The sequence below is a fragment of the Paroedura picta genome, chromosome 10 (assembly GCF_049243985.1).
Source record: "Paroedura picta isolate Pp20150507F chromosome 10, Ppicta_v3.0, whole genome shotgun sequence".
Lineage (NCBI taxonomy): Eukaryota > Metazoa > Chordata > Lepidosauria > Squamata > Gekkonidae > Paroedura > Paroedura picta.
This window is the reverse complement of record NC_135378.1, coordinates 43,754,317-43,773,571: the sequence shown is the minus strand read 5'-3', so window position 1 is coordinate 43,773,571 and position 19,255 is coordinate 43,754,317. Positions and strand designations below refer to the sequence as shown.

The window sequence follows — 19,255 nt, the reverse complement described above, 5'->3', positions numbered from 1 at the left end:
TCCTGCCCCCACCATAGTGTATGGAGGGGGCCCGGCCCCCCTACTCCCCCCAGCCCCTCCCCACCTCCTCCGGCCGCTGCCACATACTCTGCCGGCACATACCCTGTCCTACGCTAGGGCAGCCCCTTACATCCCGCCCCCATGCGTACACGGGGAACAGCGGGGCATCCTGCCCTGCCGCAACGACACGGTGGCAGCGCAGAGTAGCTGCCACTGTGCATAATGGGTCATAATGTCATCAATGTCATCAAAATTTGATAGCCTCAGTATAGTCACTTTAGTTTCTAGGGAGTCCAGGCATGATTTGATCTAGTACCCACTTATTTGGTTTTTTGGTGGTCCATAGTATTTTTAAAACTGTTCTCCAATATCACATTTCAAATGAACCAACTGTTTTCCTATCACCTTACTTCATTGTCCAACTTTCACGGCCACACATAGTAATGGGAGCACTATGGTATGAATTATCTTCATTTTGGTCACCAGCAACACATACTAACACTTAAGGATCTTTTCTTCCTCCTTCATGGCTGCCCTTCCCAATCTGATTTCTTGGTTGCTGTCTCCTCTTTAGGATGATGAGTCAGCCAAAGAACAGGAAATCATTGCAATTTCAGTTTCTTCATTGACAGCCTTAAAGTTGCATAATTCCTCAGTAATGATTAATTTTACTTCTTGATGTTCAGCTATAATCCTGCTTTGGCGATTTCTGTTTAATGTCTATCATTAGTTGTTTCAATTCTTGACTATTTGCTGCCAGCCATGTGTTGTCATTGGCATATCTCAAACTGTTAATGTTCCTTCCACCAATTTTCACTCCACTTTCATCTAAATCTAATCCAGTTTTCCTTATGTTCCAAATCTAGATTGAAAAGATAGGGAGATAAAATGCATTCTTGTCTGACCCCTTTGTCAGTTGGAAACTGTTCTGTTAGTCCTTATTCTGTTCTAACAGAGGACTCATGTTCAGCAGACAGGTTGCACATTAAAACGTTCAGATGTTGTGGCACACCACTTTCTTTACAAACCAAACATTGCTGAAACACAAGTTGATTTTCTTCTGAAATTTGTTAATATATTCTGGGAACCTATATAAATTTCCAATTTGATCTGCATATAGCTTGAATATCTGACATTTCTTGTTCCATATATGGTAATAGTCTTTGTTGTAAGATATTGAGTTTCACTTTACTTGCCTGAGAAATCAATGCAAAAGTCTGATGGTTGCTGCAGTCTTTAATGTTTCTTTTTTTTTCAGAAATGGAATGTTGATCAAGCATGTCTAGTCTGTGAGCCATTGTTTTGTTTTCCCTATCTCTTTGTATATGCTTGTTAAGATTTTGAGCAACTCTGCATCTGTGGCTTGAAATAGCTATACCGATATTATATTACTCCTGGTGATGGCGATTTCTCCTGATTGCTTTGCTGCAGCTTTCACTGCACTTTGAAAAATTACAGGTTCTTCTTCAAAAGAGTCTTCTTGGAAGCAATCTGTCACCCTTTTATTTCTTCTGTATGGTTCTTCAGTGTATTCTTTCCCTCTTTTCCTTATTTTAGCCTGTTCAATTTCCATGTTGATCTTTCAGTATGCCTGTGTTTCAGATCTCTCCTTGATTGCTTGAATTTTGTAGAGCGGGTCTCTTCCTTTTCTGTTGTTCTTTGTTTTATTTCTTACAGTGATTTTTCTAATAGTTCTCTTTGCCTCTATGTCTCTATGTGCCCATTGTTGGAACACTGCATTTAGACTTCTGCTTCTGTGACCTTTCACTTTTGCTTCTTGTCTCATCTGCAGTAATTTTAAGACTTTCATCAGTCAGTTATCCATTGTGGCTCTTCATTTATGTTTACAGGAATAGTGTTTGCACATTCTTCCTTGATAATATCTTTGGTTTCAATGCTTTGTACTTCTGGTTCCTGTTGTCTTGAACTTAGTAATGCAAACGTGTTCTTTGTATATAAACTCTTCAGGAACGTTGCTTAGATTCTTTTTTGACCTTATTAATGTTTTGGTGGTTTTCTTCAGCTTTATGCCAAATTTCAATGTTAACAACTCCTGGCCTTGTTTTAGGAGAGAGAAGAGAGGTTCTCTGTCCTCTGCGCCTGATTACTATAGTAGAAATATAACCCATATACAGGTAGGCTTGTAAATGAAACTTGGTGTGCCAGATTCCTTGCTCTGCTTTTCTTCCTCACCTCCAAGAAGGTGTCGCTGAACTGTCTCTCTTTGCTTGATCTGAGTCTGGGAAGGAGAAAGAGGAAGATAATGGATTCTTTTTCTGCTCCCCCCCCCCCCGCCAGTGAGAAACGATCGGCCCAAGATTGCAGATGTGCCAGTTCGCAGAAGTAGATATGATGAATGAGTTCTTTCCCCAAGCCCACATGGACACTTAGCTCATTTTTTTACTTTGAGAGAAGAAAACCTTAAAGTAGTTTTTTGTCGTAGTCTGTATTGGGCTTTATGTTTTACGTTGTTTTGTTTTTTTTAATCTCATGCTTGCTTGCTTCTTATCAAGAAGACAGGGCAGCATATATGGTCAGTGTCTCCCCCCCTCCCCATGCTCTTGAGAGGTACTTTCAGCTGAGATACAGTAACTGGCTCCAAAGCATCAAGCAAGTTATGTGGCAAAGTGAAGATTTCAGGCAGTGTCTTTCTATTCAACATAAACCACTATACTGCATGGGCAAAATGTGATTTCTGGTTGGGATGCAGGTGTTTTTTTCTTCTTTTTCCATCTGCTCCTTGGACTTAAAGAGAAATTAATTTTTTCAAATTCCCCTCTCTTTATCGTTACTGAGTTTTAAAATGGGGGTAGAGATCAATGGCAGTAAAATGCACAACAGTAGTAGTAGTAATAACAATAATTTGATATGGTCTAATGGTGATGGTGGCTGCTCCTGCTTAAATATATGGAATGTATGTTTTTGTAAATCTAGTTTTTCATTAGGTATATGAGAGAAGTCTGTTTTCTGCCTTTTATAATTATATTTACTACCTTGGGCAAAATGCTAATCACCAAAGTACAATAAACTGGAATAACGGATGTTTTCTCTCTAATTCTTGTTTTGTTTTTCACAGTCTCTTTTATGAAAATAATATGAATGAAAAGTGTTGATGGGGAGAAATGCCTATAAACATACAATGCCTTAAGCCAGCCTTTTTAATTTACTCTCTTGATAATGTGTATTATTTGTATGAAAACTATTTACCTGGATTTATGAATGATGTAGCCTTGAAACAACCAGATTCTGAGCCTAAGTAACAGTCACTTGTGAACATTAGTATATCTTTTCTGCATTGCTTCTTGTAGGACTAGAAGCTGGGCATTAAGGCAATAGCTATCCCCTGCAGATGATGGGCTATCAGTAATTGGTATTTATGGACACTCTGCCTTTGAAAATGGAGATTCCCTTGAGCTATCATGGCTAGTTAAGACTACTTAAATGCCATGTTGGCCTGATTGCAGACACACAGCAGGAAAATAGAGGTAGTCAAAATCCCATCCCAAAGTTCAAATACCAGTTAAGACATGCTTGCATCTTCAAGTCCAAAGGGAAATTGAAAACAGAGTTATAGACTCTAGAGCACAAGCCAGGATCAGAGTCCAGGGAGTCAATCAGGAATACAGGCTGCAAAGTCAGGAACGAACAGACACCTTGCTTCCACACAGTCACTCCCTTGTTTGCTACCTTTATACATCAGGCTAAACACCTGTCGGCCACTTCATCCCTTCTCCTGTAAACACATTCCGATGGCTAATGCAGAGTCTGGGCTGTGCTGGTGATCTGGCACTGTGCCTTATTATTTTTTTAATTTGTATACTGCCCTCCCGTAACAGCTCTTGGTGGTGAACAACATAATCAGTAGAGCATATAACAAATTAATTTTTAAAAAATCATCAAAAACTGACAATTTACTATAAACATATTCAGACATTTAAAACTGTATTAGCAGCTGCTTGGCCAGATTTATTCAGGTTACTTCCAGCTCACCCCAGACATTCTACTTGGACATTTCCTGATCAGGGTTCAAATGGGGGCTTGACAGATGCTAATTGTTCTATTAAACTCAGAAATAAATAAGTGGTGATTTATTGTTATACTGCAATGCTGCTATGCTACTGTTATTTACATATTTCAAATGTTGATAGAGCTTTTATAGTGTTAAAGCAATGGATTAGGGGTGATTAAACTGTGGTTCCCCGGATGTCAATGAACCACAACTACCAGGAGCCCCTTCTATCATGCAGCTCCCTCCTATATAGTATAGTATAGTATAGTATAGTATAGTATAGTATAGTATAGTATAGTATAGTATAGTATAGTATAGTATAGTATAGTATAGTATAGTATAGTATAGTATAGTATAGTATAGTATAGTATAGTATAGTATAGTATAGTATAGTATAGTATAGTATAGTATTTATATACCACCCTCCACGAGGGCTCCTATTTGTCCTTCTATCCTATTCCTGAGGTTTTGGAGACAGGAGAGGGAAACTGGCTGGCAGCTGGCTCTCCATTGCCAACTCAGGGCTGGGAGGCTGAGGGGACCATGCCTGGCTGTCGATACATGTCTTGGCTCTTCAGGGACTGCCTCTTCCTGCAGTGTCTCTGTTACTGGTGGTGGGTTTGGGTCAGGCCAGCAGACTGCCTCTTCCTCAGAGGTGTCATCTGCATCATTGGGCTCTGCTGGAGCTGTTTGGTCCATCACATGTGTGCTCCAAATCAACCTGCTGATTAGTTAAGATCATTAATAGAAGTTCTTTTGTAGGTGCCCCAGCTTTTGAAGTTCTGGTTCCCATTTCCTAGTGTTTTTAATTGCAAACAAGGATAGCACTTTCTGGAAGACGTGACTTTACTATTTCTGTGTTAATGTTGCCTTTGAGAGTTCTTAAAGTAGAAAAGTGGGATAAAAGTCTTGTAACTAGTGAGTCTCCTGCTGGACCCAAAGAGTATCAAAGAAATCTAGTAAACCAAATCTGAGTAGCAGTATTTTATAATAAACAGAATTGATAATTTTTTTTCTGTTACAGAGCTTAATTATTCTTCATTCTTTTCCCACAGCGGGAACTCATTATACAATGACAAATGGAGGCAGTATTAACAGTACAACACACTTACTGGACCTCTTGGATGAACCTATTCCTGGAGTTGGAACATATGATGATTTCCATACCATTGACTGGGTGCGAGAGAAATGCAAGGACAGAGAGAGACACAGACGGGTATTTATAACTACTTAATTGCCATTTTATCCTAGATAGGTAGTAAATGACAAATTAGGTGTCGGCAAGGGCTCATAGAAGCAAGGGCATCCAACTCTCCTCTTCCTTGTTTCCTGTCATTCCTCCTGTAACCAGTGGATGAGGGAGGGGGGGTGGTGGTGGTGGTGGCAAGCAGCTGGGTTTGGGAAATAAAGCATGCCTAATGCCTGCTCTAAATCCCACCTCCTCCATAGTGGGCCAGTTTTGACAAGGAGAGGCAAAGACTTGAGGCAGACATTGCAGTGTGTTCCAAGCTTCTTATTGCTAGAGTGATGGGAGATAGGGCAGCCAAGTAGACTCTCTGTGGCCTCAGTCTAAGAGCAGAGAGACTGAGAAAAAGTTCAGCAGGACAAGGTTGTGGCTTCTCCAGTTTCTGAAACTTTGCCATAAACAGCTGACATGAACAAAAGTTTAATTAATTGGGTGAGAAGGTGGCAGATATCAGGATCCCATTTTCCATAGGTCGGAAAAGAGCTATAGCTCAGTAGGGGAGTGTTTATATTTTGATGTAGATTTGGAGATTAAATAATTGCAACGTACAGGGTAACATTTTGTTTCTACAGATCAATAGCAAGAAGAAAGAGTCCGCCTGGGAGATGACAAAGAGTTTGTATGATGCATGGTCAGGATGGTTAGTCGTAACGCTAACTGGCTTGGCATCAGGTAGGGACAACTGGAGGAGCCTGTTGGTATTTTGCAGAACTTCTTGTCGCATTTATGATGTGTTAAGTTCTAGACACTTATAACACTGTCAGTGCACAGTATGCTTAGATATTGGGGTCAGTCTCCACTTCTTTTCTTGCAAGTTATATGCTAAATGCAGAACTTCCTTGTGTGGTCCTGTTCTAGGAACATTCTTTTTCTTATCTCTACAAAGTATACATAACTTGCTCAAGTGCACTATAGAATATTGCTGAGTATCAAATTTCTACATTGTCTGGTGTTCTATTGTTTCCTTGCCAAGTAAAATATTAACATACACACAGTAAAAAATCTAATTGTTCTAGCAGTCGAACAAGTTAGGCTGGTTTTAAAATTCATTTGCTCTTTAGAAGCTGAAGAAATGTTCAAAACTGACTATTTTCCTGTTGCATCAAGAATTTTATCTATAGCATATGAATAGGCTAAGTTGTATACGTCTGCAGGGCTCCAAATCACACATAAGGCTCTGTGAACATTTCTACTGGTGTTGAACCCCAGAGAGGATCACTTCTGCTTCTGTGAACCTCATGTACTCATCAGAAGTGTTGCATGCACACCAGAGCCCCACTAACAGGACACTCAGGCACAAGTGAAAACATAAACAGACCCAAATCCTCTTGTTCAACATTTCCTCACGACATATGACATTGCCCAGAAATTGGTTATTCATGATCTTGCAGAAATGCAAGTAGAGAAATAAGTATCACAGTGCAAGTGGTTACAGCAGTCTTGCTTGTGTTTCTACTTGTGCAACAAACCTAGTGCAAAAATATCTGACATCAAGGTAGTATTTTGTTCACCTCCAAGTGATGAGAAGCCGCAAGGGCTGCTGCTTATACTAGTTTTCCAGAAGAAAAAAGAACTGGAGTCTTACAACCTTTTTGTAGTATTTCAGATCAGGAAAAAGTATAGGGGAGGCTTAAGCCTCCTCTCCGCAAGAACAGCTGTCTTGATCCAAATTGGGTGCATGGGAATCACGTTTTGTGGGGAACTCACAACACACATCTGCTTCACAGGGCCCAAGGAAAGACTTGAGAACAATGCCTCAGATAATCGGGCCCCATGCTCCTTTTCACAGCTAAAAATAACATGTTTACTTTTTGCACTGACTTCCACACTCCTCCCTCCTCCATTCAGCTATCAGTGGGATCCTGGTCATTCAGTTCTGATGGCTGTTGGCTAGATCTATTAATGCAACCATTTCTAAGCTTTGCCATCCCTTTTGCTGTGTTGGAAAATCTGAGTCACAGTGATCTTGCAAGCATCTCTGTGTGAGAGAATATATTTCAAGACTGACAGATAATTTTTCTTTTTGGATTCTATTGAATGACTGTTCAATTTTTGTCAGAGTTGATTAATGTCAGGAGTCAGGCACCTTGACTTTAACCCTATTCTGATTTAATTTAAAAAAAGAAGAAATGTGATTAGTATCCAAACCCCCAGGGAACACCAAGCCTTTTAAAGACTGTCTTTTAATCTTCCCAAAGTTTTTTTTTTTGGTCTGCTTATAGTTCTTTTCAGATTTCATTGCGCTTAATTAAAAACTGCATTTATGAAAACGCTAATGTGTGTGATGTTATAAGGGCACCATATGGGCCCACATTTATGTGCATGAATGTTTTGAATAAATATGAAAAATAACCTGATAACTGTGGCTGCATCCAAAGACCACTATGGGATGTACATAACAGGACACTCCCCACCGTCTTCCTGCTGCAACCCTTTGTGCTGTCTGAAGAGCCATTCCTGGGGCAGGGGGTGATCTATCTCCACTTTTTTGTGTAATTGGAAATGTCTTCCATTTACTTAAAAGGGAATTTGGATCTAAGCTTGAATGTTCCTGGTTTTGTAAGTAGGAGAAAAAGATTATAGTTGGTATTAATGCATTGATTTTTATACATCTCAGTTTTCATTTTGTTTAAAACTAAAGCTATATACTGCAACATAAAAATCTATATGAAATCAATAAAATTCAAACTTAATTGTAGCTAGATTTGTAGTTCCCCATCCATTGTTTGGAATTCACGTATGATTAACCTCAGAAGCCATGCCAATAGTGTCATTTTATACATATACTTCCTGATCAAGAAAGGAATATATGTACATATCACTTCCACAGGATTGAGACGTCTGTGTCCCCAGCATCTCCATATCTAATAGCAGCATGTGTCCCACCTGCAGATATCTAAATCCATGGATCACGGCTATATCAAGACTAAACAGATTTTCCTGCAAATGTAGGAGAACCCTTAGGTGTCCAGAAAAATCTGGAATCTTAAATGAAAAATACATTGGGATTTAACCCCCCCCCCCCCGAATATAAGACATTCTTCCAGCATAGTTGTTGCTTGGTTTCAGTGAAGCCCCAAAGCAATCTGGGGGGTGGCTGTGGCAGAGCCCAGGAGCCATGCTGAGCCCAGCAAGTAAGTGGGAGAGTAGGATCTCTCCTTCCCTGCAGGTCTTGTGGGCCCACACTCGTACAGCCCTAATAAAAGCTCAATGAACATTATGTTCATACAGTCACTCTGAAGTGATACACAGAGAGCCACATTTGCAGTATGTTTACTTCCATCTATGGCATGCAGCTTGTACCTCAGAGAAGTACGCCGGTTCCCTGTCCTTGTGGCAGCAGCTTTTTCAAAGTGTGACCCACTTGTCAGCCACAAGCTCCACTGGGCAAAGTCTTCTTTTTTGGAACTTGCAGCAGATGCTACATAAAGGAGTAGGGCTTAGAAAAGCCACAGGTGTCTCCTAAGTCACTGTGCATTGCTGCTCTAAAGTCTGCTTCACTCATTTCTATTGATTGCTTTTTCATTCTTTCAAATTATATCACATCATTTTGTGAAAGTTGGGAGCCCTTGGCCACAGTGATTTTCACAATCTAGAAAGGCAAATGCAAGTACTAACACTTAAAAAGATCACAGCAAAATGTTATTCTCTTTGGTAGATGAGATACAGGTTGTCTGAGATACCTAAAGCTTGGTTATATACATTACATTCTTCTCAATTGTAAATAATTGGATGTGGTATTATGGAAGCTACTGTTTTTTTTTATTTAACGTGAGTTTATTCCAGTACAAAGAAATTAAAATTATTTTATTAGACTAGAATCTTGCTTTTTGACTATAAAGTTGTACCGAAAGTAGCTTATACTAATTTATGAGAATTTTAACTTTTTTATACCCCATTCACATTCCTGATAATCTTAACTGTAGGACACAGTTCTGTTGTAGCTTATCCATCTCCAGCATAACCTGCCCTTATTCCACCATTTTGTAACTGATTAAAGAAAATGTGTACCATTATCATTGGACGTGACATGTGACGTTTGTAAAATGTTGTGCCGTTTATTTACCCCTGGATCCTATTTGAGTAAGGAGTCCTGCCTTTTGATATTGGCACTGAGACACTTTCTCAGCTGCTTTATGGCTCCTTCTCAGGAACCCCAACATCTAGTGTTATGTTACTGGAAAGGGTGCAGTCAATATTTCTAAGGAAGATCATCCAGCTCCCTGAGTGCGTATCAAATGCTAGAGTGAGATTGGAAACAGGTATGCAAAGTGTGGAAGACAAGATCTATGTGTCATCGATCCTATATTGGCTGAAGCTAACCTATGACCCAAAGCGATTGTCTGCCTTGATCTTAAGAGACAACTTTCAGCCAATTTGGCTAAAAACTGTGAAATGCAAATTATCACAGCTTGGCTTCATGGAACAACAGCTAGCCTTCATACAGCAAGATCAAGCTAAATCCATAATTAAACAAAGGGTCAAGGACATCAGCCGGCAAAGGGATCTAGCCAAAACACCAGAATTTCTGTGTCCAGATAGGATCCGATACACGCTTGTTCCAGCTCCATACCTGTCAGACCTAGAACTTATCATCCATAGAAGGGCCTTCGCCCAAGCAAGATGCTCAACTCTACCCACTGCTGTGCTGGAGGGGCGCTACCAAAAGAAACCCCTTGCTCAGAGACTCTGTCCTTGTGCCAGCGGATGGATAGAGTCAGATGAACATGTGTTTCTGTTCTGCCCCATTTATGACACTATCAGACGCACCTTTATCCAGCCAATTCTGAACACTTACCCGAGATCTTCCACAAAGGAGAAAATCAAGGTACTGCTTCAAGACGCAGATAAGCAAACAACTCTCTGCACAGCTAAATTTTGCACCGCCGCCATGAAATTGCGTACTCGGTATATGGATCAAAAAAATTATTTATGATCCAACCCTATAAGTACAAAGCCATTTTTTTTAAACTGGTAACTTAAAGTATGTTTTAAATACTGACTATGATGTCAGACTTTTAACATTTTTATAGCATTGGCAGTTTTCCTGCTTTTTGGATTGTCTTGGTTTTAACTGCATGTATTTGGGTTTTGGTCTGAATGACCGTGAATAAATATTGATTGATTGATTGATATTGGCACTGAGGAGAACTTCTTATCATCGACAGCCATGTCTAGCTTTGATATGTCTTTTTAAACTTAAAAAATATTCTCAGGTTAATAATGTGAAGCAGTTTGTTAGAAACAGCTTTCTGAATTAATGTTGCCACTTAAGTTCTCTTAATGGTATTTTGGTTAAAGTGATCTGATTTAGACAACAGCATTGTTTTGCCAACTCAGCTAGCAATGCATTATGTTGCTGCTTGGTGAATTGATCATGATGTTATATTCATAGCCTCTGAAAGTGCTAACCCATCACTTCACACAACAGGTGCATTGGCTGGCTTGATAGATATTGCTGCAGACTGGATGACTGACTTGAAGGAAGGCATTTGTCTCAGTGCCCTGTGGTTTAATCATGAGCAGTGCTGCTGGACATCAAATGAGACGACGTTTGAAGAGAGAGATAAATGCCCACTATGGAAAACATGGGCAGAACTCATAATTGGTCAAGCAGAAGTAAGTATAGTTTTCAAACAAAGCAGTATTGTAGTGATGTGGGAGACTGGTAACTTAATTGGGAAAATTAGAAAACATTTCATCCACACAATAACGTCTCGATGCTTATCTATATTATCGTAACTTAGCACACCAATTTAAAGTTTTTTTATTAACTGATCTGCCTGCTCACCTAATTTTCAATTATATGTTAGAGTGAAATTGTCAGGGATATAAGAGTGCAGAGCTCTAGAACCAGAGCTGCTAACCAGAAATTTAATGTTTTAGCCAGGAGACAGACAGCAATATGTTTGTTTAAAACACTTCTGTACTGCCTTTCCATCTAAGTAGGGTCTTCAAGGCAGCAAACTTCAAAATGCTTCAACATTAAAACAGCTGAAATAGTTATTAGGGTCCATACAGGATTATGCATGCATTGATCTTTGTGTGTCAATTTCCCTCCCAGTGGCAGTCCTTTGTGGTTCTGGAGGGGGGGTACCCTTATCTTTGTGGCTTGCTGGGGAGGGACAGGAAGGGGCAGGTTGAGAAATTCCTTTGCACATCATGACACAATGTGAGTCCAGTGGTACCTTTAGAACAACCAAGCTTTGTTCAAGGTATGAGCTTTTGTGTGCATGCACACTTCTTCAGATACAGTGAAACAGAATTTCCTCAACTATTACATATAAGTAGTGAGAGGATGGGTGAGGAGGAGTTAATTACCAGAAAGGGCTAGCTCGAATCAAGATACATGAGTAACTGGGTGATTATAGCTGAGATTGGATTAGATTAAGGCAGTTGTGAAGACCTGTGAATGGCAGTAAATCAGCATACAAATACAAGATCTAATGAACAGATGCAGAATGAAGTTTGAGACGCCTCTAAGACCAACAAAGATTTATTCAAAATGTGAGCTTTTGCGTGCATGCACACTTACAAAGTTTGCTTTAATTACTGGACATATCTATAATATATGCCAAGTTAAAGTTTTTTTTGATGGCATACCTGAAAAGGTCTTGCACTTGAGTAAATGTATTTCTTAAAATACAACAGAATATTAATATGACTCCTTTTAAAATTTGCTAACAGTTTCTCTCTCCCTTTCTTTCTCTGTAGGGCCCGGGCTCCTACATAATGAACTATATAATGTATATTTTCTGGGCCTTGAGTTTTGCTTTCCTAGCAGTATCTCTTGTGAAAGTGTTTGCTCCTTATGCATGTGGCTCTGGGATTCCAGAGGTAGGATTTATCACCTTTAACCATATCATGTCAGTTCTGTGATATACTGTGTGTCACCTATTCACATGTTAGAAGAGGGTTTTACTTGAAATTAAAATGTGTGGTGTTTTCTTTTTCCTTTCTAGATCAAAACCATATTGAGCGGCTTCATAATCAGAGGGTACTTGGGCAAGTGGACCTTGATGATAAAAACCGTCACTCTAGTTTTGGCTGTAGCCTCAGGTTTGAGTTTAGGAAAAGAAGGCCCTCTTGTACATGTTGCTTGTTGCTGTGGCAATATCTTTTCCTACCTCTTTCCAAAGTATAGTACAAATGAAGCCAAAAAAAGAGAGGTACGTCCTTACAATTAAAAATAAATGCTCATAATAATGTGATTAAATAGGCAGTAGTATATTCTTATATCAAAAATATGTTCAACTTTTCTTCTCCTCCCATTTGGTGAGATAACCAGGCTTCTTCCCACTCTCCTTTCCCATGAGTGTTTATATACACTCCTCCTTACTCTTTTGCTAAAGGGTAAAAAATTACATGGGGGGAGGTGGTAGCATTGCTAAAGGGGGGGGGTGGTTTTTAATGGCTTGTTTTTATATTTGTTTTAAACAGTGGCAGAGAAATACCCTAAATAAATCAATCTAAGGCAAGAAGTTGATGATACCTTTTGAGATTTAGAGTTAACTGCAGGCTTGTTTTAAAACTATGAGTTGTGACTGTCCTGCTCTGGTGCCTTGGGAAAAGGAGCTGTCTTATACACCATCTCCTAATCTAAGCAATAACATTTCTCCAGTCATGAAAGATGAGAGTTGAGGTTGCTGATTATTCAGCTTTCCTGCAGTTTTGTAGATTTCATCTTCACAGTACGTTTTTGAATAATAAAGTTGTTATGTATGACCTGGCTGCAAACAGTTTAAGCAACATTGTTCTTCCTGCAGGTATTATCAGCTGCATCAGCAGCAGGTGTGTCAGTAGCGTTTGGAGCCCCCATTGGTGGAGTTCTTTTCAGCCTGGAGGAGGTATCTATAATCAGCACTTAAAATTGCTTCATTATTATTGTCCTTGTGCATGGACTGATGTGGCCTTGAGTCCCTCATATACAATCCAGGTTTCAAAATGGCATGGTTCCACTCCATGTGTACTAACCCCATGCTTGTTTGGTTGTAAATGATTAGTACAGTTTCACCCTTGCAAGTAAGTGAACGAAAGTTACTACCCCACACATACCTCTGTAATTTCTGGCATACTTCAAGCACTTATCTGCCAATTGTGTAAGAGCTCATCGGAGGCAAATTTTATCTAGTCCTGGCCCAGTACACATATTGTTAAAAGCTTCTCACCATGCAATTAATGTCTTTATTCTTCCTGTTACCGGTGAAGCTCAACATAGTTAGCAGTATTTGGTTTGCAGTTCATTGGGCATTACAGATAGCAAAATTGGTGGAAGAAGTACATAGGTTGACCTCTCGAGTCTGGCACATTATGCTTCTAATTAATGACATATTTAGTGTGACTCCATAAACGTGTTTTTTTTCAGTGGTATGATAATTGTTAGTTGAGTGGTGACAAGTAGAGATGGGCATGAACTGAAAAATTCTAGTTTGAGGTTTGGGGAGTTCCCAAACTACCCCCAAATCCAAATGACCTGACCCCTTGGTTCAGGATAGTCTGTTTGCTTCTGTCCACTTAGAAGCAGGAGGAATCAAAATGGGGGGGGGGGGGGGCACCTGCCTCTTAGCTGTCGGGCCAAAAGGACTGCAAACCTTTTAAGCTCACTGGATTGCTCCTCATCCTGCTCCATTTTGGCTGGACAGTGGGGCCCTCACACCTCTCAGCTGTCAGGCTAAAAGGGCTGCGAGCCTTTTCGGTGTACCAGATTCCCCCCCCCTCCTTCCAAAGGCTTGTAGCTATTTCAGCCTGACAGCAGGGTGCATGTGTTCATCTGTTGTCAGCCTGAAACGTCTGGCAGTCTTGGCAACTATTTTAGTGGTCAGTTTTGATCCCTACCCCCTTGGAAAGGGGGGAGTGAAACGGGTGGTATAAATGGCTCCGAGCCATTTAAAACTAACAGCTGAGGGTGGACCGCTCTGCTCAGCCGTTGGGTTCAAATGGTGAGAACCCAACCAGACAACAATGTGGCCAAATTCATCATGAATTTGAGGTCGTGAACCGGTTTGTGCCCATCCCTCGTGACCTGCTTATGAACAGTTAGCATGTCATGAAACAATCCCAAAGCTCAATTTGTTATGATTGTGGGAAATGGCCACAGAGCAGGATCCGTGCGCTGTGCAGCCATTGCCTTGTTCGCCAAAGTGTTGCTGGGATTTCAAATATTTTAAATAGTTTTGTATTTAAGGTATAGTGTGCTGTCTGTTTCATTATCGCTTTGAGAATTTCTACTTGGGATGCTGTAGCCAACTATTTAAAAAAATAAATAAACTAGGTTGAGTTAATTTCTGTCAAGCAGTGTCCTTATAAGCCTTGCAGAATGCCAACAAATAGTGAAACAGACCTCTTTTGTCTCTTGCAGGTCAGTTATTATTTCCCCCTGAAGACCTTGTGGAGATCATTCTTTGCTGCTTTGGTGGCAGCATTTGTTTTGAGGTCCATCAATCCTTTTGGTAACAGCCGCCTCGTCCTTTTCTACGTTGAATATCACACCCCCTGGTATCTTTTTGAACTGTTACCCTTCATTCTCCTGGGAGTCTTTGGTGGATTGTGGGGGGCATTTTTCATCCGCGCAAACATCGCCTGGTGCCGCCGCCGCAAGTCGACCAAGTTTGGGAAGTACCCAGTCCTGGAGGTCATTATTGTAGCGGCAATAACTGCCGTTATTGCATTCCCTAACCCATACACCCGAGTCAACACCAGTGAGCTTATTAAAGAACTCTTTACAGACTGTGGGCCCTTGGAATCATCCTCCCTTTGTGATTACCGAAATGATATGAATGTCAGTAAAATAGTTGATGACATTCCTGACCGTCCAGCAGGCACTGGAGTGTATTCAGCTATATGGCAGCTGTGTCTAGCCCTTATTTTTAAGATTATAATGACAGTCTTCACCTTTGGAATCAAGGTAAGATATGACACAGGATGTCTCTTTGGCCATTGCTCTTCTCCTTCCCGTTTTCCTCCCCCGATTCAAGTTCGCAATGCATTGTGTACGGCAGTCAAAAGAATATTCACTCAGGTTTGGTTTAGGACAGAAGTCAAATGGCCGCTTGCTGGATATTTAGTCAGGAATATGGACATTCTCCAGTTCCGTGTCAGCAGCAAGAGGCATGTGAAAACTTCTGTCTCTTCCTCCATAATAAATCATGAGGGGATTAGAAAGTCAGCCTTCAGAAGATAAGATCTTTACTGCTTTGAAATTTTGCAGATTCAAGCGGGCAGCCGTCTTGGTCTGAAGTAGCACAACAAGAATCGAGTCCCATGGTACCTTTAAGACCAACAATGATTTATTCAAGGCGTGAGCCTTCGTGTGCATGCACACTTCCTCAAGCAATGGAACAAAAATCATAATTATGGATCCAATAGGATTCCTGAATGCTCTGCGGGAACCAATGCCTCCCGGCACTTCTCTCAATGGCCTGGTCAATGACTGGCATAACAGACTGCTGACTGCCATTGATGAGACAGCTCCCCGACGCCCTCTCCGGCCCCGTCTCAAGCGAGCCCCCTGGTACACCGAGGAGCTTCGCGACAAGAAACGGGAACTGAGACGGCTAGAGCGAGTTTGGAGGAAGACTCGTGACGAAGCCTCGAGAACATCTTATAGAATGCAGATGAAAGCCTATGAGATGGTGGTGAAGTCAGTAAAACGCAATTTTTACTCGGCTACCATCGCATCCGCAGACTCACACCCAGCTCAATTGTTTAAGGTAGTTCGATCCCTCACTGCCCTGATTGAAGGGCAACAAAACAGTAGCCAATTGGACATCAGCTGTGAGGCATTTGCGAGTCATTTTGCGGACAAAATCTCGACACTCCGCCACGACCTCCCTCCATCGTTAGATACAAAAAGTGAACTAGAGGCCCCTTGGCCGTCTTTGGAGAAAACTATGAGTAACTTCAGACGACTCACGCTGACCGAAGTGGACAGGATTCTAGCGACAACAAGACCAACTACATGCCCACTAGATCCTTGCCCATCCTGGCTCCTAAAAACAGCTGGCATAAAGATAAAGGGCCCCCTCCGGGAGATAATCAACCTATCTCTCACAACAGGAGAATTCCCGGAGGGTTTGAAAGAGGCTGTGGTACGTCCACTGTTGAAAAAAACATCTCTAAACCCACAAGAGCCTAACAACTACAGGCCCGTTTCGCACTTAGCGTTTCTGGGCAAGATGATAGAAAGGGCAGTCGCAAACCAACTGACGGAATACCTGGAAGAAGCTTCGGTCCTAGACCCATCCCAGTCAGGCTTCCGGCCTGGCCATGGGGTAGAGACAGCACTAGTCGCCCTGACGGACGACCTCCGTCGCCAGTTGGATCGAGGCGGGTCGGCACTGCTGATATTATTAGACCTCTCAGCAGCGTTCGACACAGTTGATCATGAGCTTTTAGCTCGCCGCCTCATCGATGCTGGAATACGAGGGACAGCCCTTCAATGGCTGATCTCCTTCCTCCAGGATCATGGACAGAGGGTTGCAATAGGAGAGAAAACATCAGACCGCCAGCAACTTACTTGTGGAGTCCCACAAGGAGCGGTCCTCTCCCCTATCCTATTCAACATCTTCATGCGCCCTCTCGCACAACTGGTACGGAAGTTTGGGCTGGGTTGCCATCAATATGCAGATGACACCCAGCTCTTCCTCCTGATGGATGGCCGCCCTGACTCTCCCCCAGAAGCATTAGCCAGCTGCCTGGAAGCAGTGACGAGATGGCTCAAGCAGAGTCGCCTGAAGCTCAATCCTTCAAAGACGGAGGTCCTGTGGCTAGGTAGGAAGGGCCCATGCGAGGAAGCGCGCCTGCCCACCCTGGATGGCGTGCAGCTCTCTACGGCTCACTCCGCCAGGAACCTAGGCGTGATTCTGGACACCTCCCTCACAATGGAGGCCCAGATCACAAAGGTAGCACGGCTGGCATTCTACCATCTCCGCCAAGCCAAACTACTAGCGCCCTACCTGGCCCCGGAACACCTAGCCACAGTGATCCATGCGACGGTCACCTCTAGACTGGACTTTTGTAACTCGCTCTACGCAGGCCTGCCCTTAGCCCTGACTCGGAAACTACAACTAGTTCAAAATGCAGCAGCCAGGATCCTCACAGCAACACCGTGGAGGTCTCATATCCGGCCTATTCTCCATCAGCTGCAATGGTTACCAGTTGAATTCCGGATCAGACTAAAGGTTCTGGTAATTACCTTCAAGGCCATACGCGGTCAGGGCCCAGTGTACCTGAGGGACCGCCTCCCCGCCTATGCCCCCAAAAGAGCTCTGCGCTCTACTGCCTCCAATCAGCTAAGGATCCCTGGCCCTAAAGAAGTCCGCCTGGTCTCGACCAGGGCCAGAGCATTCTCTGTTCTGGCCCCCACCTGGTGGAATAAGCTCCCAGAGGAGATCAGGGCCCTGACGGAGCTTAAACAGTTCCGCAGGGCCTGCAAAAAGGAGCTCCTCCACCAGGCATTTGGCCGAGACCAGACGTAATCAATCAGCGACCAAGGGCCCCTGCTCCCCCCCCTCAGAATCCCATCAATAAGCCCTGGACCTGTTTGTATTACTATATTGTTTACTGTTATACTGTGTTGTTATTTGGTTACAATTATTAGTTATCAGTTATACATGTTCTACAGACTGTTTTATGTATTGTTTTCTGTTATAATGTAAACCGCCCTGAGCCTCCGGGGAGGGCGGTATAGAAGTATGATAAATAAATAAATAAATAAAATAAGAGTACAGATACAAGGAGAAAGTAAATTAGTAACAAATTAGTAAACAGCATCACATCCCAAATATGCAGTGTAATAATCCCTTGCTAGAAAAGTTTGTCTCTGGCTGGCATCCATTTATGCGTCCTGTTGGAGCATTTGCACTTAGGGTCTGGCTGATACCTATCTCTGTCATTTTAGGCCAGGCAGTGTTATTGCAATTGATACTTGTGCTGATATTGTGAGGGACACCTCTTGACAGTATAACTGTCAATTACCCCTCAGGGAAAGGAAGGGACTGCCTGCTAACAGTTTTGCTGGAGGGATTTTGCTTAAGGGCATAAATGAAGATTTAGCATATGTTTGATGTGATGTCAGTTAATCTATGGACGTTAAGTAATATTTCAAATGCAGGATTTCTTTTTGCTGGAAACTCCCCCCCCCCCCCCCAGTTTGTTTCCAGCTGCTTGTGTAGAACACACCCTGCCATACTGGGCTGGCTGGCTCTGCTGCATGTCAGCAGCAAGAAGACTATGGGTAGGTGGAACTTTCCTGTAATGCAGTATTTATTGCCTGACTGCTTCCAGGAATTGGTGAGAGAGAAAACCCACACAATGCTAGTATAATTATGCGCCTTCAGTAGCCTGTGCTGAGGAGAGGCAAGGATGTTGGTCATTTCTAAAAGCTGCTGGAGGTATAGTCGTAATGGGGCTGTTCTTGTCTCAGGCCTATTGGCCCCACTCTCCCTGTAGCCACCACCCAGAAATAGCAGTGGAGGTAAACTTTCTGCATTGCATTTGGCATTCTTGCGTACAAGTTGGTACTGTTCCTCTAACTGTCTGGTGCCTTGGTTCACTACAGAGGTTTTTTTTTTGGTGGTAAGGGGGAACCTTTTATGCTTTTTAGCTATTTTCTCATAAGAAGAATGGAAAAAGAGCTTGTGTGGGCTTGTGTCTCTGGAAGCTCAATAGACACTGCTAAAGTTAATGCTTGCAAAACATTCCTTCAGTGAAGCTATAATTTCCATTGAATTTCTTCGTTTTTTCTTTTTGTGGTTAGGTTCCCTCAGGTTTGTTCATACCTAGTATGGCCATCGGAGCAATAGCTGGAAGGATTGTGGGCATCGCTGTGGAGCAACTTGCTTATTATCACCACGACTGGTTCATCTTCAAGGAGTGGTGTGAAGCTGGAGCAGACTGTATTACACCTGGCCTCTATGCTATGGTGGGCGCTGCTGCATGCTTAGGTAACTAAATCGCAATACAGCGAATGCAAGACATTAGTGTCTTTTTAAGTTGCCTAA

The 19,255-nt window shown here is 42.1% G+C and overlaps 1 protein-coding gene across 11 annotated transcripts in view; it reads left to right on the top strand.

The window, feature by feature from the left end:
• The window catches only part of CLCN3 (chloride voltage-gated channel 3), a 69,234-nt gene that overhangs the window by 37,051 nt on the left and 12,928 nt on the right, over positions 1–19,255 (top strand). For all 11 annotated transcript variants that reach the window (XM_077353615.1, XM_077353614.1, XM_077353618.1 and 8 more), the window contains 8 exons: positions 5,065–5,225; positions 5,828–5,927; positions 10,687–10,874; positions 11,970–12,092; positions 12,218–12,424; positions 13,022–13,102; positions 14,614–15,159; positions 19,012–19,198. In XM_077353615.1, coding sequence (XP_077209730.1) covers positions 5,065–5,225; positions 5,828–5,927; positions 10,687–10,874; positions 11,970–12,092; positions 12,218–12,424; positions 13,022–13,102; positions 14,614–15,159; positions 19,012–19,198 — 1,593 coding nt within the window. The remainder of the gene's footprint in view (positions 1–5,064; positions 5,226–5,827; positions 5,928–10,686; positions 10,875–11,969; positions 12,093–12,217; positions 12,425–13,021; positions 13,103–14,613; positions 15,160–19,011; positions 19,199–19,255) is intronic.